Source organism: Melospiza georgiana, chromosome 5, assembly GCF_028018845.1.
Source record: "Melospiza georgiana isolate bMelGeo1 chromosome 5, bMelGeo1.pri, whole genome shotgun sequence".
NCBI classification, from domain to species: domain Eukaryota; kingdom Metazoa; phylum Chordata; class Aves; order Passeriformes; family Passerellidae; genus Melospiza; species Melospiza georgiana.
Window position 1 is genome coordinate 50727552 of NC_080434.1, and position 20050 is coordinate 50747601.

At 39.0% G+C, this 20050-nt stretch overlaps 1 protein-coding gene across 4 annotated transcripts in view; it reads right to left on the bottom strand.

The window, feature by feature from the left end:
* Window positions 1-20050, bottom strand: part of LIMCH1 (LIM and calponin homology domains 1) — a 174905-nt gene that overhangs the window by 65356 nt on the left and 89499 nt on the right. For all 4 annotated transcript variants that reach the window (XM_058023743.1, XM_058023742.1, XM_058023741.1 and 1 more), the window contains exons 4-6: window positions 7976-8079; window positions 4966-4996; window positions 1897-2007 (exon numbers count right to left, since the gene is read on the bottom strand). In XM_058023743.1, coding sequence (XP_057879726.1) covers window positions 1897-2007; window positions 4966-4996; window positions 7976-8079 — 246 coding nt within the window. The remainder of the gene's footprint in view (window positions 1-1896; window positions 2008-4965; window positions 4997-7975; window positions 8080-20050) is intronic.

Sequence of the window (20050 nt, forward strand, 5' to 3'; positions counted from 1 at the left end):
CAAACCCACAATTGCCACTGGGAAATACTGCAGGGATGCAAGAGTAGGGACATGGTAAAAAGTCACCAGCAGCCATCACAGCAGCATCACCCTAAATAAGACTTTTCAGGACTGCAATATGCTCTGTTTATGTATTAAAGGCATATATAGCTTTCATAGCTTATGAGACCTCTACTCTGCTTCCAGCTCCAACATTTGCAACAAATCAAGTACCAGCCTCTTGCTTATGTCCTAATTTGCAGCACTCTGCAATGCCCAGCCAGGCACTTCACCACCACCAGCTCCCTGGAGAATGCTTCCTTTTGCCCCTGGCCTATTTCATGCCATAAAAGGGTTCAAGATAGGACCTCCAAAATGCTCTGGTGAGGACTTTCATGGGTAAATATCACCTGGAAAAAGCAGAGCATTGTGGTGTGAGATTAAACATTAAAAAAAAAAACATGATACCATGCAGCACTAACATTGTGGCTACCTGCACATTGGCAATTTTTCTGTGCTAGCTCCCTTTTTTGGGTTTCTTTCACCTTTCAGACCCTTTGGAGTGCAAACTGCTACCTCCCCACATCTTCTACTTGTAAAAACTCAACTACTAACTTCATCTTTTATTGCTCAGGCTCAGTCATATCACTCATGAGTCCCAAAGTCCCAAGTGATAAACACAGGTCATTAAAATGAAAACTAAAATAAACTTCTCCAGAGAAGCAGGATGTTCTCTTTTCCTCTCCATTTTCACCTGCTTGTCCTGAAGAAGTGGGCTCACAAACAGGAATTGCACCCATCTAGTTAAGGTTCTCTGGTCACACCAGGGTGTAGGAGCTGCTATCAGTCAGACAAGCATTTCTTCCTCTCCAGTGCTGCTGGCCCTGTCAGATCCCAGAAAGAAGACCTGCAGCTGGCAGAGTTGCAGCAGAACAGAGCTGAAGGACAATTTAAGTCCAGAGAGTCTCCCATGGTCCCCAAATCCTACTGCCTGTGATGACATGGCCATTACCTGAGGTGGGGAGGGAAAAGCAGGCACAAGGCTCTTTGTGGATGCAGAATGTGCTTGCACAGCCTTTGCACAGCACTACGTCCAACACACCTGGTGCCAGTACATGGTGCTGCCAATCTTCTTCCACACCTGCTCCTTGCCCCTTCTATCCCAAAGAAAGGCAGGTTTGGTTATCAGTGCTAACCATCAGCATTAACCATGAGCTTCAGTGTCTGATATCAAGGTTCAGGGCATGCTAGAATGCTCAACCAACAATCCTCAAGCCACTCCCCAGCAATCACAACTTTTCTCTTCCAACAAAGAACAGTTCATCATAAACCACCAAATATGATTTCAACCAGAATTTAGAGCTTGGCAAAAACAGATTTATCCTAAGTATGCCTTTGGTGAAAGATTATCTCCTTCTCCTCCACTTCAGCTTTATTTAGATCCTTTGGTTTGATGTTTTATGTTGCAACAAAAACCCAAAAATGCTGCCCATGAGACTGAATGTTTTAAAAAAGAAAAAAAACGATGTTTTTGTGAGTCCTACCATGTTACTTTTGAATCTCAGCTCTTCTAGCTGAAACTTCTGCTTGATTTCTGTTGGATTTTCATTTATGAAAATTTTCATTGTCATAAATGAAAATCAAACCAAAACACATGGAAATTAAGATGAAAGAGCAACATGACAATTCTAAAGCCCTATTTGATATCACTTGCTGCATCACTGATGCCACCACAAAGCTGTCTGCCAAAGTGGTTTTCAGTTTGGTAGAATCAGAAACATTTTTGATGTAAGTAGAGGTTTACTAAGGAATTTGCACTCCAGCCCCCCTTCTCCCATATGTAGAAAGAAACAGTTTTTTTATATGAGTAATAAATTTGAAGTAAATTTCCATTCCCAAAACATATCAAAAAGATACCTTTCTCATTTGTGCCAGGAAGCCTTCAAACTCCTTCAGGTTCAGGGTTGATCCGTTATATGATGTGCAGCTGTTTGCTGCTTTCCCTAGCCAATAAATGGTGACTAATACCTGCAGAAGTTAATAAGAATTAATTTCAGCCATCTACACGGTCCTGTAGCTAAATTTACTTCCCTGCAGCATCCCTCATTTATTCTAAACTGCACAGCAGCACAAGATTTTTTTATAAATCAGAACTGAAAGGGAAGTGTCTGTCAAAGGTTAAACATAAATACATCAGACAACTATGAAAGTTTAAACAGTCTTAAAAATATGTAACTTAACATATTATCTCCCTGTCATTTTTAATAAAAATAATAAAAGTGTTATATCTGACTGGAAAAATAAACAGAAAAGATGGATCTGAGTAGAAAAACTAGACAAAGACTTGAAACTTCTAGAAGGCACACATAAATACATTTGTTTTTAAATTCAATACAAAAACTCCCTAAAGACTGCTAATATTAGTAGTCATTAATGCAAACTATTCAGACCAAGGTAATAAACAAAGTAGCTAGAATGTCTGCCTGCCTAAAAGCATCTCGAATATGTGTCTATTTCAAGGACAGAAAAGGGAGTCCCATTTTTAATCACCTTAATGTAAGTAACCAGATGACACAGGAACATTTATTTCCAGGGTTCTGCTAGTTTAAGAATTTCTTAGCCCAAGATTAATCAAAAGCCATGAGCGTCTTGTCATTTCTATCAGACTACAGCATTAAAGTCAATGATTTCATTCAAGTTCTGACTTTGTATCTCTCCATAACTCAAAAATTCCTTCAAAACTGGTCAGGGAAAAGGACCGAGAATTACTCTTGCAAGTAGCAAAGATATCTGACCTGACACTGCTGGTGTTGCACTTGTTTTAGAAAATGAGAAATTAAGATGCTTAGGATGGTCAAATCCAATACATACAAAAATGCTGACGTTTATACCATGCAAGGAAAAACTTTTTCTGCACCACATATGTCTCCACTTAGAGCAATGTCTTTAATCATACCTGTGCAGCAGCTATTTGAACTGGAAACTGCTCCTCAAAGGCATTTAAATTCAGTGTTTTGCACTGGTTAAAAATGACAAACCATCACCCTAGAACTTAGGGCATTTTCTCATTTAATGTTCATTATTTCAGCATATTCCATGCAAAGTATTTAACTGCAGAACAAACAGGAAACATTTTGATGTGGAAAAGAGATGCAGCCAATAATAAATAATAGTTGTCATTAACTGTATCAAAAAAAGATTCATAAACTGAAATACAGCATTTTATGTTTTGATGGGACAGGGCCATATACTTCCTGCTATATAGTGAACTAAAGGAAACAAGACTAGCAGAAATACCAAAGTAGGGGTCTATTCCACTGGGAGCAGACATCTCTTGGACTCCTCTTCCCTAAAACATGCATCCAAATTACACCTCAGCAACATGCTAGATGTTTCTTATCAACTTGCACTAGCATCCCCATTTTTCATTTAAGTGTAATGTCCAAAATTATGCAGCACTGCAGCTGATGCCCTGTCAGAAAAGGATACATCATACAGACCTTCTGTTTAACAACTGTGCTACATAATGTAAAATAAGTATTTTAAATATAAATAAAGTTTATATTCTTCTTTAGATTAAAAGTAGTATACATATCATGAAATACTGAGTAAAATTTTTAATGGAGTTCAAAAACTTTTCCCTTTTTTTAAAAATTACATCGAAATCTATATTACTGTGCTGAATGAAATGAGGTGGTGTTGCTAGTCCTGATTTTTTTTTTGTCTTGAAACAACCTTTATCTGAACTGTTTTCTTTCAACCAACACCACTTGACAAATTTAATGCAAAGTAGTCTTACAGTATATGTTCTCAAGTTAAATGAAAATATTTGCAAATAACAGTATTTCTAGTAACCAGGAAACTGCCATTGAGTTCATTGATGAAGGTTATGGTATTTTGGTTTTTTTTATTTATTTCAGCTAGCATTTAATCACTTTCTCTCTTCTTCCTCTCTTTATTTGGAAAAAAAAAAAGGCAGAAAATTTCACATTTGCAAGCAATTCCGGCTGGCTGCCAGCTGGATCACGCACCTGGAAAGCATATATTGCCTACAAGCACATTATGGAGGATACTTTTGAAACTTCACCTTTAAAGCAACACATCTGTACAAAGATGTTTAGCCAGTGCCCACAAAGAGCGTTGAAATACCAAAGCTGAGTTCTTCCCCTAAAAGTCTGTGTGCTGTTTGCAGAAGATACTGCTCTGCTGATGATGGGAAAGACAGGATGAAACAATTTGGGGGAGGGGTGGTTTTGCGGTTCTTTGGGTTTTGATTTCTTTTACCTCCAGTCATGGAAGTTATGATTACTGGTTTTCAAAGCTATTAAAAAAGATCTTGGCATTTCCTATCAAGATATAGGGATGTGAGCCAAACAAAAATTACACCAGTTTACAGCTAACTAAGGACAGACAGCTTGCTAGGCTTTAAACTGAGACCAGCAAAGTTCAGACATTTTCTTTTCCAGTTAACAAGCACAGAATCCAACACCATTTCCCTTAGTTTAAATTAAGAGTAAATTGAAGTTAAATGGAAATAGCCTTTCTGGAGAATCCTTAATTTATTTGGAAGAACAATGAGAAAGTTAGCAAACCTCATAGTAAGGCCTTGCATCCCAATTTAATGGCCATTTTTCTTCATTTTAAATGCTTTGTGCAACTGTACTCTATGCCTATATATTTGGGAAGGGCTACAAAAGTGAGGCTTCATGGTCAAATCAGACCATTCCCAGCAAACACCACACAGGACAGCACAGAAATCACTTGGCTTATCACTCATCTAAGAGACAAATGTCTCCATTTTATTTCTTTTGTAAGGCTGCTTTGCCATAGCAGCTCTACCTAAACTTCCAGCAGAACCCAGTTAGGTTTGTATTCAGAAGGACTTTTCAGCAATAGTCATGTATTCAGTTTTTACTGACATAATTTTGATCAGGCCAATAACAGGATTAACCAGACAAAAAGAAAAACTCCAAATGATGTACTTACATTTTTCAGCTTCCTACTATAGTCAATGTTCCTGGTTGCACACACAAACACATACAAAGATAAGAAAAAAATAAAAAAAGAAAAAAAAGGAAAAAAAATCAGAAAGTAGACATACTTTCCAAGAGGCTGTATGCAGCAGATCACATTTTCCCTAACAAAAGCCTGCTGAATGCTTCTGCTGTCTGGAAATACATAAAAGCTAAGAAGATGTAGTTCACACATTCATTTATTCATAGCATGGGAGTATTTTGTCACCATTATTTCAATCATTAAATTAGAATTCTGGAAGTACAAGAAGAAAATGTGTTTATAATGCTCCCACAGTAAAGTAGGACAATGCCAAAACATTTCCTTTAAACAGAGTTGCTGATTTCTTTAAAAAGGAAGACAAAAGTCCTCACTACTAAAATACATTCTGCAGTTATCCAACAGTCAGATTCTGCTCTGCAGCCCATACAGATTCTGGAAGCAACTGAACAAGCATAAGAGGCATCAGCAAACATTAAGGAAATATTGCAGGTGTTTCTGTGAAAACAAACATTACAAAGAACAAAGTGAATGGATGAAGCAAAAAAGACCCTGCCATTTAGAACTGAATGTGCCATGGAAAACATTTATTTTTTAAATGCATACTTAAGCACTCAGACTGAACATTGGCATCATCCTTCTCAATTTATTTTTTTTCTCTTATGTTCATGGAAGAGTGGCAGTTTTATGTTAAAAACAAGGTACAAAGCTTGTGCAAACATAAACAACATTTCAAAATTCAGCAAAGAAAGCATAAAAAAAGAGAAGGAAATACATATCACATTTAGGTACTAAAACCTACATAAGACCATTTGAGATTTAGTAAAAATTGTGTCCTGATTATTTACAGTGGAATTGTCTGCTACTCTAACAGTAAGACCACTCCATCATTAAAGTTTATCTGGCAAAACCAAAAATAAATATACTCAAATCTGTTAGAACAACAGAAGCCTAAATATAGGCAATGGTAAACAAAGTATTTTGATAATATCTTTTTGAGCCAAAATTTTGTCCACTAATACCCACACAATAAGAAAAATAGAATAGTCATGGTTTTTTTCTTAGTAAAATAACAGTGGAAAAGAGACTTGCCTAACTAGTCACAAAAAATTCCTTACAGCATTAGCTCATAATTTTTATAAGCAGAGTGATCCAAAAAAATAGATCTAATACATGCCTCAATCAACATCTGTATGGGAAAAAAGGGCAAAATGTCATTATCCTAAGCATGTGCAATAATGTCATACTCATCCTTTACCACAAATAATATTTCCACCATGTTTAAAAAAATCATGCAAAAATCTTCAAAGAGGGAAAAAATCACCTTCATGCTTTGGGAACCAGCTAGCAGAACACAGCTCTCAACATATTTCTCTAAAACAGTCATGGACTTGGCTTGTACACCTCAACTCAGTTACTCAGTGTGAACTTGGACAGTGCTAGGAAAACATTTGGCTCATTTCCACAGCTGCTTTCTCTGAAGCCCTCATATGCAATGGAGGCCCAGGCCAGCTCTGCAGGGTTTATGATGCCAGGTTTAACTTGGTGACAGCTTTGCTGCGATCTCCTCCCTAGTCAAAGCCTCTCAACCTGCCTCCACCAAGGTACTCCATCTATCCTCAACCCCAAAAGAGGAAGGTTTTTTATCAGACTCTTCCTCTCTGGTTTCATATGGAGATTAGGGTTTTATATGAAGATTATGGATTATTTTGCAACTCCTTCCAGTCAATCATCGTAATAATTTTACAGGACATCATGAAAAACCCATTTTAACAAAGTATTATCAGATTTAGAAGAAATACATGACATAGCCTCCACTCACTTCCATGTAGAGGGCAAGAAGAACCTCATGTTAGAGTCAGAAACTTGGGAAGGAGCAAAAAATGGTATACCTTAAAACAAGGACACCGGCCAATTTGATTTTCAGAGCCTTTGAATTTTCCCAGACAGTGCCTGAATACCATGAAAACTTGCCCTGCTTCCATTGCCAGAAAGGAAAAAAAAGAGCTACTGAAATGTAGTAAATTGTTTCCATATACTTCTCTAAAATAGATAGGACTGATCAGGATTTCTTTAGTGGTCTTTTTGGCCAAATGAAATTAGACCATTCAATCAACTCAGCAGCATTTGCTTGTCTGTAGACCATAACTTCTGTTATAACTGTAACATGACATGATAGACTCAAAACTTTCAGGAAAACCTCCAAATACCAATTTAGAAATTAAGAAACACCAATTATAAATTTTTTAAATTTTCTGAAAGTGTGGGGTGGTTTTGCTTTTAAAAGATGGGAGGCCTGTGCAATTTGTGTGATACTGGGTGTGGAGTTTTGGGGAAAAACTATCTAAATTGTGGCATTTCCAGTTCACACAGACTTTCTCAGTCCAATTACTGCATGTCTCAAGCTATAGCTCTTGCAGGGAAGTGAAGAGACCATGCTTATGCCTGCATCTCATAGAATCTGAAAGGCCTATAACTGTCCTATATTTCACCACCAGGACAATTTAATCTGACATAGCAGAACTGTGACTTCTTTTCCACCAGACTACAATATGTTATGAGTTGGACAGACAAAAAAAGAATGTCATCAATTTAGATTAGGAAAACCCCTAAGTCCCTCAGAATCTCATTGCCTAACTAAGAGTATTTTCACAAAACCACAGAGTAAACTGAGTTGGAAGGGACCCACAAGGCTCATCAAGTCCAACTCCCACTCCCAGGCCAAGAGTCACACCCCAGGCCTGAGAGCATTCTCCAAGCGTTATCCTATTTTGCAGAGCTGTGGTTGATGTCTCTGGGACTAAACCTGTTGAATAGAACAATCTATTCATCCCAACACTGAAAGTTTCCCAAACTTCTGCTTCATATCTGCCTTATACTAATTACAGTCCTATAGCCTTTTTGCTCATTCTTAAATATTTACTATTGCATCACATGCACCTGAGGCTGTAACATGCTAGTCACAAATTGCTGTTGTACTTACTTGGTTACTCTGTTTGATGTGTCCTGCAGATCACCAGGATCAAAAAGCTGAGATTCTTTCAGTCCCAGTTCTTTGCAGCCTCTTAAGAATAATATGATATTATCCTGAAAAGAGACAAAAAGGATAAAATCTCAACACCTTAAAACTCTTCTTAACTAAAAAAAAATCTTACCAGACCAACTTCTCCCTAATTCAGTAACTGCTCATGAATAGTCATACCATTAGTTAAATGAAGAACTAAAGATATTTCCAGTCACATAATTTAAGAGGTCAGTGAAGATTTTGTTTGAAAACCACATATGTATAAACCTTTTTTCTTTTTCTTTTTTTCCAAGATATACAACTACAACAAGCTTGTTGACTTCTTTTCAAACACAAATGGCAACTTTTTTAACTGGAAAAGGCCCACTGAGTTCACCACCTACTGCTGCAGGCTGCCATACAACCTCAGCATGTTGCAGAGCAGAAAACGCAGGATTTTTGTAGGGAGCAGAAAGAGTAGATGTGAAAAAGCCCACCACCATTTAAGCAAGCAATTTGTTCAGAAAACATTTTGCATGTTAGCTATGAGCAAGCCAGTTAACACAACTGCTCTCTTGCCTCTCCAAAGAAAACTAGTCAGAAGGCACTGAGAAAAGAGACAGGTGCTTTCTCCTGAAGTAAAAACCTTGAAGCTACACTTCACATGCCCACTGTTTCTAAGAAGAAACACCCAATTTTGTAACACTTCTTATGGAGGATTTACGCTTTGCAAAGTGAAAAAATTAAAAGTCAATAACTAAGAAAGGCTAAGTAAAAACTGATACAAGTCTTTTTCAAACCAAGTCCAAGTGATGGCACTTCAGTTTGCAACAAGGAGATTCAATTTGCATGTGTGCATATAGAGTTAATACAGGTTTTATACATATGCATGTACACCACTCCCTTGTTACAGAACCAGTGAATATGTTTTACATGGATAAATCTTGCAGCTAGTAGAGAATAATTTTTTAGATACATACATTTCTAGACCAGCAACTGCAATGGTAGATGTGTGAACAAGTAAAGATAAAATGTACAGCTTGATATTCTTTGAGGAATCTCATCTCAAACCTAGAGCTAAGCTGCCACATGAAGAGTTAGAGGAGCAGAACCAAAGCATGTGGTGGAGACCTGTTTCCATAAAAACTGGGAAGCAGGAGCCTGGCGGTGTTCAGCTCTTACCCACTCTGCATGACAGAGCAGGATTGGTGAGCAGGGCTCTCCCACATCTGCTCCCAGCCTTCCTTGGGGCTCAGGAGAGCAGCCCTGTTTGTTCTGCAAGCAGCATGCAAATCACCATGGCTCTCGGCATGCCAACACTCTCAACAAAGCTCGCCAGCCACACCACAGAAAACAGAGACTTGGAAATTCAGAGGAGTTCAAATCTCCCTTTCTTCCCTGGCTGAAACTTAACAGCTCTGGAGGGGAGCCAGGGGGGGAAGGAACAGCAGTTGAGAGAGCAGAGAGCCCATAACCCAGAGAGGCAGCATCATTCATGACATGAAAAGATGCCTGTAAAATTTTCCATCTGGCTGTTTGCATTATAATTTTTCCAACTGCATCATGAATAACTCTTATGTTTATTCTTTCATGGAGGACAGTCCTGGTCACTCTCAAATGGCTTGTGGAGCAATGCGTAAATCTAATATATCAAATAAAAATGCAAAAGTATTCAAAAAAAGTTCCTAACAGCATTTCCAAATTTAACAAAAAATATACTGGACATAGAGATCATAGCAACCTAATAGACTTAGAAAACAATCAAAGGAGGAGGAATGCTGAAGATAACTAATTGCACCCATCTTTATGCCAGAAGTTGACATCTGAGTTATGATAAGCAGTAACAAAAATACCAGTTATTTGGCAGCCACATAGTTTGGAAACTTGGTTCTTCTGCTGATGAACAAATGCCTGCTTCTCAAAAAACCAGTGTCATCTATTCCTGTTGGCTACATGCTTTTATTTTGATGGTCATCATATGAATAATGTTTGGCAAGTCACTAACACTATCACGCAAACAACTCCTCAGAAAGCTGGTATCTTGTGTGGGTACAAATAACCACATGTGCCAACAGGATGCATCAGTGAGCCCTGAAAGAAGCTTCTGCTTTTGTTAAAAATCTCATAATTTTTATTTCCCAATGGTTCTAAAAATGGCATTTGTTCAAAAGGGTTGAAGAAAAAATCCAACAAAGAAAATGCTTTCAAGTGATATATTTACTCAAGGACACCTGCCTAGGCTGCCTAACCCCAAGCCAAAAAATGTATCCCATGCTACTGCAAAACTAAACTTTTCCTGGTTTGCTCTAGTACAGATGAAATTCACATTTGTTAGTTCCATTGAGTCACTGGAGAAAAGCACTCTAAGCCACTAAAGGGAGAAAGGAGTCCTAAAGTTAAGACCCAGCTCCCAGCAAAGCTTTCTCCCAGGATTACTACACCTTGCATTGACTAGGTCCTGATTTCTTCAGTTCTCAGAAAATGTTGCTTTTATCTTTCAACAGGATTTATCGTTCAGTGTCTGTAAGCTGAAATTATGCGCTTTTTGTCAAAAAATGCCAGTCTTTGTCATTGCTGAAGAAACTGAAGAAAGCAGAAACAACAGGTTTATAAGTAGCAAGATATAAAAACCATTCTTACTTTAAATGGGTGACTGAAAAGAAACATTTAATGTGCCTGTCCAGCTCCTTACAACTTGGCAGAATTAAATAGGTCATGCAAATGGGTCACACTGCAGTGGCAAGGATCTCGGGGTGGCCAGCTGCTGTGCCTCAGCCAACAGAGTGCTATCTTTTACAGCAGTCTCAGAAGACACAACCAGAACTTGGTCCTTCTGGCAGCCCCTACAAGGCACTATCACACAATTTCCTCAGTTTCTTAAATGGAGATGTGATACTGCTTTTCTCTCAGGCATTACTCTCTGCAGCTGCATGTTGGAGTAGACAGAATTGGTCACTTGATCAGCACATCATTTCCTACAGCCCCAGAGGACCTGCAACTGTCTCTTGCTGGCTCCTCTTGGTTTTATTCCACACCACTGTATAATCAAAACTCTTCTTCTGGCGTTTGTCCTTCATACACACAGAGGAAGAAAAAGCTGATAGGTTACAGCCTAAATTTATTTTGCAAATTTTCTCTATAATTTTAATATATACAATTTTATGTCCATAAATATATATATTTATATAGATCTAAAAGTTATAAATCTGTAATCTATAGATATCACAGATAGCTATACAATTTTATCTATGCTTAATCCATAAAATGACAGAAAGTCTAAATAGGCTGCATAGAGAAGATAAATGCTTCAGTGTGGCGACAGACGCAGGATACACTGATAGGTTAAATCCCAAGCCTTTTCTGCTTGCCTCAGCAGAGTCCTGACAGTTACTGTTACATCAGCACTACAAGCAATGTCATTTACTTGTAAGTACTGAAAACCAAAAATTATTAATGCAAATGTTTCACTATACTGAATTTCAGTAACAAAAAATGAAACAACACAAAACCGCAAACTCCCAGGCAAGCCAGGCATGAGCCAGTAAGAAGGGTCAGGGACAGATAAGGGTGCAGAGCACTGACTCCCTGAGAACTTAGTCAGAAGGATGCATAGGAAGGAAGGAAGGATGCATAGGAAGGAAGGAAAAAATGCTCTGCTCTCACAACTGCATTTCAACACTATCACATTTTTATCCTTTCTTGTGTGTAATCTGACAGACTCACCACTACAAAAATCACCTTGCCAGGACAATCATCTGAAGGTAATGCAGAGAGAGTAGGTGGCAGAGGGGTTACGCCTTTATGAAGGTGGAGGGTGCGAATAAGGGAGGGGGAAAAGACAACAGGCTACTCACTTCTAATTTTTTTTTTTTGCTTTAATCTGAGTGTTATAAATATGAAAAAAGTTCACTGTATAGCATTAAGTAATTTTCCTCATGCACAAAGTGGAGCACAAAATCCTGAACCCTGTTAAAAAACTCCCAGAAATTGGCAGTTGAGCAGGACAGACACCCTGGAAAGCCACTGCAAATTCACACAGTAGCACTGCCAACACACAAGATAGTTCAAGCTAGTGAGAATCAAATATTCACAGCAGGCAAATTCTCTCCATAGGATCTGCTGATCAGACGCAATGGCAAACAGCTTGAATTTGGCCCACTTCCATTCCTTTCATCCGCCACAATACGTACAAAACAGTCTCACTGTATTCTCACTGCAAATCCGTTCTACAGCTCAGCACTGCGGAGCCATCGTTTGTCACATGTGCTACTGCATGGTCCGTGTGAGATATTCAGATAAACTTGGGGAAAATAAAAGCAAGCCTAGCTGTATATCTGCCCAGAATGCTAAATAAAATGCCAAATACATGCCACTACTGCAAGCTGGAGATATTATTAGCTGCCAGTAGCACTGCTCTGTTTTGCAGCACAGCTGCAGACAAACAGGTGGCCTTTTTCATTTCTGGAATGCTGATATTTTCCCTGCTCCAGAATAAATGAGAAGAGCACTAAAATTAAAAAAAAAAAAAAAAAGAAAAAAAAAAAATAAAATTTCCAAACTGCTTTTCTGAGAAGTTTCCAATAGACTCTCAAAAGCTTTTTGTTTGGTCTCAACATTTCTTCCTAATTCCCTTATTTTTCCATTTTAAGTAAGTAGTGGTGATAATTTATCTATATAAAAGCAGTGGATCTTGCCTGATTCACAGCAGGTTCATAGAAATACTGGAATATTCAGTTCAAGTCCACCAGGAGAAAACTTCTATAAGAAGGACTGGGAACTTTTCTTATATATATATGTATGGAAAAAAAATCAATCTATATATATGTATGCATATATATATGAGGGGAAAGAGAGAGATACATACACACATATATATACACATATATGTATATATGTGTTACTATTTCTCCAAGATGCTTTTCTGTGTATGTTTAACTACATACATATGTTTAACAATACGTGTGTGTGTATGTATATGTGTTTACTATTCATCCAATATGCTTTGTTATATATGTATATATATAACAAAACTACATAAAAGACTCTTTTCTGTGGCGAACCCCAAATCAGTAGATTTGGAAGGAAATGGATCATAGTTAGGATACATTCACTTAGAAGCTGAGTGAATCTCCAGAAGAGGAAGGCAGACAGCGCACCAGAATTGGAGAACAGAACAGAAAGGGGAGACAGGGATGCTCACATCCCCAAAGGATTCTGGCACACAATAGCATCACCCACGAAAATTAAATGCCAGTGGGGAAAATTGAAAAAAAAAAAAAAATCAAACCAGAAAGAGATGATCCCTGGGAGCAGGGAGGGGCAGCAGGACTTACCAGCCCACCAGCCGGAACAATCCTCACCTCCCCAGGGCCGCAACCCCACACTGCCCCGCACCCGGCACAGGAGGACGGGCAGCGCTGGATGCGGATTGTGTGAGCAGAGGCAAGGGGCAGGAGCGGAGAATAAACACCGCCACGATCGGACTGAATCTGGAGGAGCAGGGATCACCGGGCAGGCACGGCACTGGCCGGCTCCACAGGGATCACCAGGCAGGCACCCCACTGCCCGGCTCCACAGGTAGAGCCTTCCAGCGCACCCCAGAGAAGCTGGGGAAGGCTGCCTTTGCCAAGGAAGCCTGGCTTTCTTCTGGTTCTTTTTGGGCAGCCAAGGAGGAAAATATGTGTCTCCATCAATAACAGTCTGGCTTTCTTGTCAGAAAGGCAAAAAACACCTTCAAAATGGTGTGAAGAAACGGGCTAGTTGGTACTGTACTTAAACTGCACAAAACACACCAGAAACCCCAGAAGTAATTGAATTACCCTCAGGTAATATCTCAATCTGCCTAAAGATAAAAATAAAGAATCATAAAATCATCAAGGTTGGAAGAGACCTTCAAGATCATCAGTCCAACCATCCACCCAGCAATACCCCTGTGATCCCTGAACCACTAAACTACATCACCCAGTGCCAGATCCAGATGTGATTCCACCACATCCATGGGCAACCTATTCCAATGCCTGATCATCCTACAGTGATTTTTTTTTCCTAATACCCAGTCTGAATGTTCCCTGTCTCACCTTAAAGTCACGTCCTTTAGTCCTCTCTCTGTAGGCACAGGAGAAGAGACCAGCCCCCACCTCACTACAACTTCTTTCTGTGAACTTGTAGAGAGCAGTGAGGTCCATCCTGAGCCTCCTCTTCTCCAGGCTAAACAACCCCAACTCCCTTTGGGTGTCTCAGTACCTGACTCCAAAGGTAACTTAGCTGGAAGTGCCCAGGTGCTTAGATCCTGCTGCTCCCAGCCAGGCTTGCTAGGGTAAAAACCTGCAAGTGCCTAGAGCAAGAAGATAGTGCACAACTTTGATGCTGCTATTGATTGTATAAAAACTTATAATTTCTCAATAATGTGGATGGAAGCTGAGCAAAGAAGAGAATATGAGCAAGAGCAAACTTCAACCCAACAGGCAAAAGCAAACCACGAGAGGGTGGGAGGGGTGCACAGAGCATGAGCACAAGGCTGACCCTATGACTTCACTAGTGAAGTAGGTCCTGATATCACCCCTTGCTACATCAGGTCATAATCCCTGAAGGCATGAATTAAACATTTAAACAAATGGGGGCTCAGTCAACTTCCATGTCTTTGGGGGAGAGAGCAGATGATGATCAGATGATGTGAACTCCCTCAGATTTGCCAAACCCAAGATACACCCTAAAGATGGCTTTGTTTACAGCACTGAATACAGAACATAGGCAGGCAGGGAAAAACCCAAAACATTTCCAGGCTATTCACTAGCTCTGATGCTGATGAAATCACAGCCAGATGTCAAACAGATGTTAGATTTTACCAGGTCATGAAGAGGGGATGCCTATCTGATGCCATATTCTATGGTAACAGCCCCGCTATGCCAAGGAAGAGGGTAACATCTCCTTTCCACCCCTTCTCTGCCATTCACTCCCTCAGCTTTTTAATACCAGATGACAGTGTTTGGCTTGTGAGGGATTTGGTCTCAGTTTTATGACTTCTTCTGTTATCCACCTTTCACTTTTTTTTTTTTGTGTGTGTGTGTGTGTGTGTGTGTGTGAAAGAAGTTTACAAAGAGCAGGGTTGAAAACTAGTTCTCACACAGTGAATTGTAGTGAAGCACTCCTAGAAGCCACTGGGAATTCACCTTGAAAATCCAGAGCCAGAAGGGTAAAAACACAAAACCCGCAAAAACAAAGCATGGCTCCTTTTGTGGTGATAGAAAGGACTGACTTATCTCACTCTGCCTTCTTGGTGCAGCCATGCAGTGGGTCAATAGAAAAGTTATGTCAGAGTGGGTTGGGGAAAGAGCTACAAAAGAGACAAGAATGAAAGAAGCATCACAACATCATGCTCTGAGGGCAACCTGAGCTCCCATCTGTGGCAGCTACTTCTTCTCCATCCTCCTGGCAATAGTTGTGCTGTCTGTTTGAAGAAGAGGAAGAAAGGTCCTAAAGACAAATTTGACCTTCATTTGCACTCACATTATGAGTGCAGGAGTATGACTAACCTAAACACAGATCTCTAGAGTTTCAACCCTGAAACCACAGCTAGTGCCACAACGGTTCTGTCAGAACATCCTCTGGGGAAACTGGACACTTTCCTTTCTCAGCACATCCCTGCAGCTGTTGTCCCCACAAATGAGGTCTACAGCAAAATATAAAAATGGGCAAGAAATTCACAACTAAGTTTAGGAGACAAGCTGTTTCCTAAGTTTGGTTTGTTTGAATGGACCAAAGTGTCAAGAAAAGTACAGAGTCTGACTATGGATTTATAAGTACTTAAAAGACAGCCATCCCAAACAAATTGCTTAAAGAAAACAAAAATACATAAACTTTAAATCTAAAGTTCTAAGTCATAAGAACCACTACACAAAATATTGTGAAAACAAAATTTAAGCAAAGGACATCACCAAAGAAATCAACCTGAGTATTAAATGTGGGAGAGCATTTTATTTTTGCTAGACATAGTGTTAAAGCTTATCACTCTGCATACAAAAAAAAAAAAAAAAAAAAAAAACCCAAAAAAACCCCAAAAAAACAACAAAACAAAACCCAAAAACTATAGATAAATAAAGTTGAATTACCTCATGATACCGAAAGGTAAAGCCCTAGGGTAGTCCCAAAGGAGCACCACAAATAGCTTCATCTCCAACACAAGTCCTTCATGTGTTACACATAGTTATCAATTAAACCAAGCAGTGCTTAATAAACCTGTGCCTTTCCAGACTGCTGTCAGGGCAATTGTGTGTTAAGCCATGGCACAACACATACTTTTAAAAAACTATTTATGTGATTCTACTAAGAGGGGTACTTTGGTGGTAAAGATGATTACCTATGCAAAGCAAATATATGTGCTAAGATTTATTCCATGTTTTCCTTAATTATACTAGCAAGTCTACAAAACACCTTTTTTTTTACATAACCTTCCTTCTTTTCTCTGCCTTCAGAGTCCAAGCTTCATGGGATCCCTTTGATCACATTTGATATCCCAGGGCACTGATACCCAACACCTGCTTTCTATATTTTGACTTGACTGTAGAGAAAATAACTTTGTTTTCCAGGAAGAGCAGTGTTGACTATTCAAGGGACCCAGCTCCAGGAAATCATCAGATTAAAAAAACCCTCTGGGATGGAGTGGGTCTTGCAGAGAAGAAAATGAGGAAAAATTCTGTGCATCATGAGCCTGTCCACCTGAAAAGGTGTGTCTGATTGTATTATTAATTATCAGACCAGCATCCTCTATTATAAACCAGTACAGGTAACACAAAGCATAGTCAGTGCATCTGCATGCAGCTTCAGAGATTACTGAAAAAATACTTCTCAAGATGTGATCCCTTACTGACTGCTTTTATTTTTTCACTGTCACTACATCCAAAGCAGATGGCAAGGATAAAAAAATAAAGGAAACAGAAATGAGAATTATACATAATGCTTTTGTGATACACAAGAACCTGATTAATTAGAGACACAAAACTGTGTTGGAGGTATAACCTCAATGCTTACCTTCCCCATGTAATTTATCAGCTGTCTTCCTAATCAGGCACAGAAGCAGATTTCACCACAATTGTATAATCCTCCAAATACAAGGTTTTAATGAAAATATGTGCATGATTAACATAATCTGAAATTTTGTGACATCCAGTTACATTGGGCCAGCTGATCATTCAGGGCTAGAGAACAGCTGAAATTTTCTGAAGTTTATTTTTAAGGTCTGAAACTGTAAAGGTACAAAAAAAATCAGTACCTAAAATTAAAATCAATATGACATCAAACCTCTGAAACTGAATGTATGATCACCACTTGGCAGCCTCATAACACTTTTTCTAATTGCAGTAACTACTTACTTCTAGCATGACTTTACTTTCTTGCCCCTTTTCTTTAACATGGTATGTTCCCTTTTGCTTAGTGTATTAAGTAAAGCTATCTTCCATTTAAAGCCACAAAACTGTAACACTTGTCAATATTTGGACTTCTCTCAGTAGACAGCAATCCACCTCAGGGATCAGGACACTTTGCATCCTGAGCTGTTGGAGGGCCTCTCCATCCCTCTGTCCAAGTACAACTGCTGTAGGTGGGCCTCAAAAGATGCAAGAAAGCTGCTTGTGGGGGCCAGGGGCCTGGCAGTAGCTGTTGAAATCAGACCAAATCTCTATTCCCCAAGGTAAACAGCAAAACAGTGAAACCGCCAAGGAGGACTCATTCCTGGTCAGTTCATGACCTCTGCAAAAAAAAGCAACAAATTCCACTTCTCCTTTCAAATTAAACATCTACTCTTTATTGCCAAGGAATATGTTTTACTAATCTGGGGTGTTCAAGGTTTGATAAACATCAGAAATATTTTTGCTGCTGTTACACGATACCTGACATACATTTTCCCCCCACTCACAGCTTTGCGTTTTCATGCCAACATTACATAAAACATACTGGACTTCTTAAATGTACAGTTGAGGTCTCTTTAAAACACTTCTAAAAGAAGCTGTTCAAGTCCAAAAACCACAATTTTTTTTTAAATTGGCTATTTCTACTGAATGAAGTTCCAGCACATTCCCAATGAAAAACCTACCTTGTTGGTTTTACTTCCACTAAAAAAATTAATAGAAAGTTTTTGTATTTAGGGGTCTAGAATTACTTTGGTGAGGAAAAGGAAGGGGAAATGCATAATTTTCAATTTTCTGCAGGTGAATTTTATAGACAATCAAAGTATCTGTGCAAAAATATGCTCAGTAGATCAGTGCCCATTTGTGACTTTGACCATATACAGTGTAACAGCTTAAATTATTGAGTACTTCAATACTATATTTGTTTGTATGTATCTGATGTTTCTTTCTCAGATATGAAAAAATACATTTGGTGTCTAGATAGCACGGCCATAATTATCAGTGATCTTGAATATCTCCAGCTTTGGTAGGTTTTTTTAATGGTAAATATTCATGGCAAGATGAACTACCCAATAGTCTGGAAGTGATTTCTTTTCCACTCCTTTTCAACTATCAGTAAGCAGTCTCTAGATTCAAGAAATAGCATGACTATTCCTAAAGCTATTGTAACTGCAAACCTAGATTAACTACACAGAATAGCCTACTTAAATTACTTAAATTGCTACTGTTCACCAATTCTAGAGTGGTCATGCAAGCATGCCTTTGAAGTGGCATTTGGAAATTGAGATTCATGGATTACATCTGGAGGACAGTGTAATTTGCAGCTGGGATGACTAAGCTTTCAGGACAAATAAAATGTAGTACAATAATATAATGTATTTAAGAAGCAGAATTTCCTTAAATTAAAGGAATAAAATCAATGATTAAAGCAAGAAAGAATGAACAGAAGTCTTCTTTAATATGGTGCATTCCTATTGCAAAGCATTTTCCCAGCTCTTTCACAATGTCTTTGTTTTGGTTCCTCTGGACAGCAGAACAGAGGGTGGGAAAGGATGTGTCCTCTTACAGGACTGAGATCCCTGCTGTTCAGTTCTCTTCTACACATTAGAGGTGTACTACTGCAACTCCCCTCAGAATACACAAAGCAACAAGGGTAGGAAGATGTGCTCATCACATGGATCACACCAGGTCTTTAGAAACAGGATCTAAGCAGTAAAGATGGCAGAAATAACTTGTATTGTTTGTTGGTGAAGTGAACAGAAAAGGAGAACAAGTTGGCTATCACTGATAATTTATTCTTAAAACTTCAGTTAATACCCTACCCTCTGTCCTTTCCAGACTTGAGATAAACTTTTTTTTTGTTAGAAGAAAAGAGCCAATCATGCTTATAATTCAGCTTACCTGGCTATAACCAGTGGCTCCTGCTCACAACAGTCACAAATAAGGCCAGCAGAGATGTTCATATATGATCAAACAACAAGCTTCCAACTCCTCACCTGCTAATTCTGAAAACTGTTTCAATTTAAAGCCACATAAAAAACACAGTAAAACTTAGCTGATGAGACTGTATAAATGAAAATGGTAAATTTAACATAAATATGATTTTTTCCTTTCCCCAACAAAGGGCCAGGACTCAGAGTTGATCAGAGAGAGGCATTTCTAGACAGAAGAACCAGTAGAGTCTAGCAAGATTATTAGGCCAGGCATCAGAGACCATGAAAGCAGCTGTACTAGCTCCAGCACCAATAAGAAGCTGGCAGCAAAGTAGCTGATTTAAAGTACTGCAGAGTCCCAGTCCCCAGCCAGCTCACATCTCCAAACCACTCCCATGGGTACAGATTTCTGGAGAATGCAAAAGTTACACATGGATACCCAAAATCAGCTCAAGGCCAGCAGGACTTACCAGCTTTGGCAAGCATTTCTACACTGCCCTTCCTAGTGACTGGGGAATACATTCATCAGACACAGAGTGCCTTGCTTCAACGCACTGACCCAGCTGACGCTCAGCACTGTGCTGAAGCCAATCAGCCCTTAAATCTGGAGATCCTACTGGGAACTACCTGGGATTTACAAGGTCAACAGATGCAGCCCCATCCAATACAGGGGCTACAGAGCTATGCAACCACCTTAGGTGATACAGGAACATTGTCAT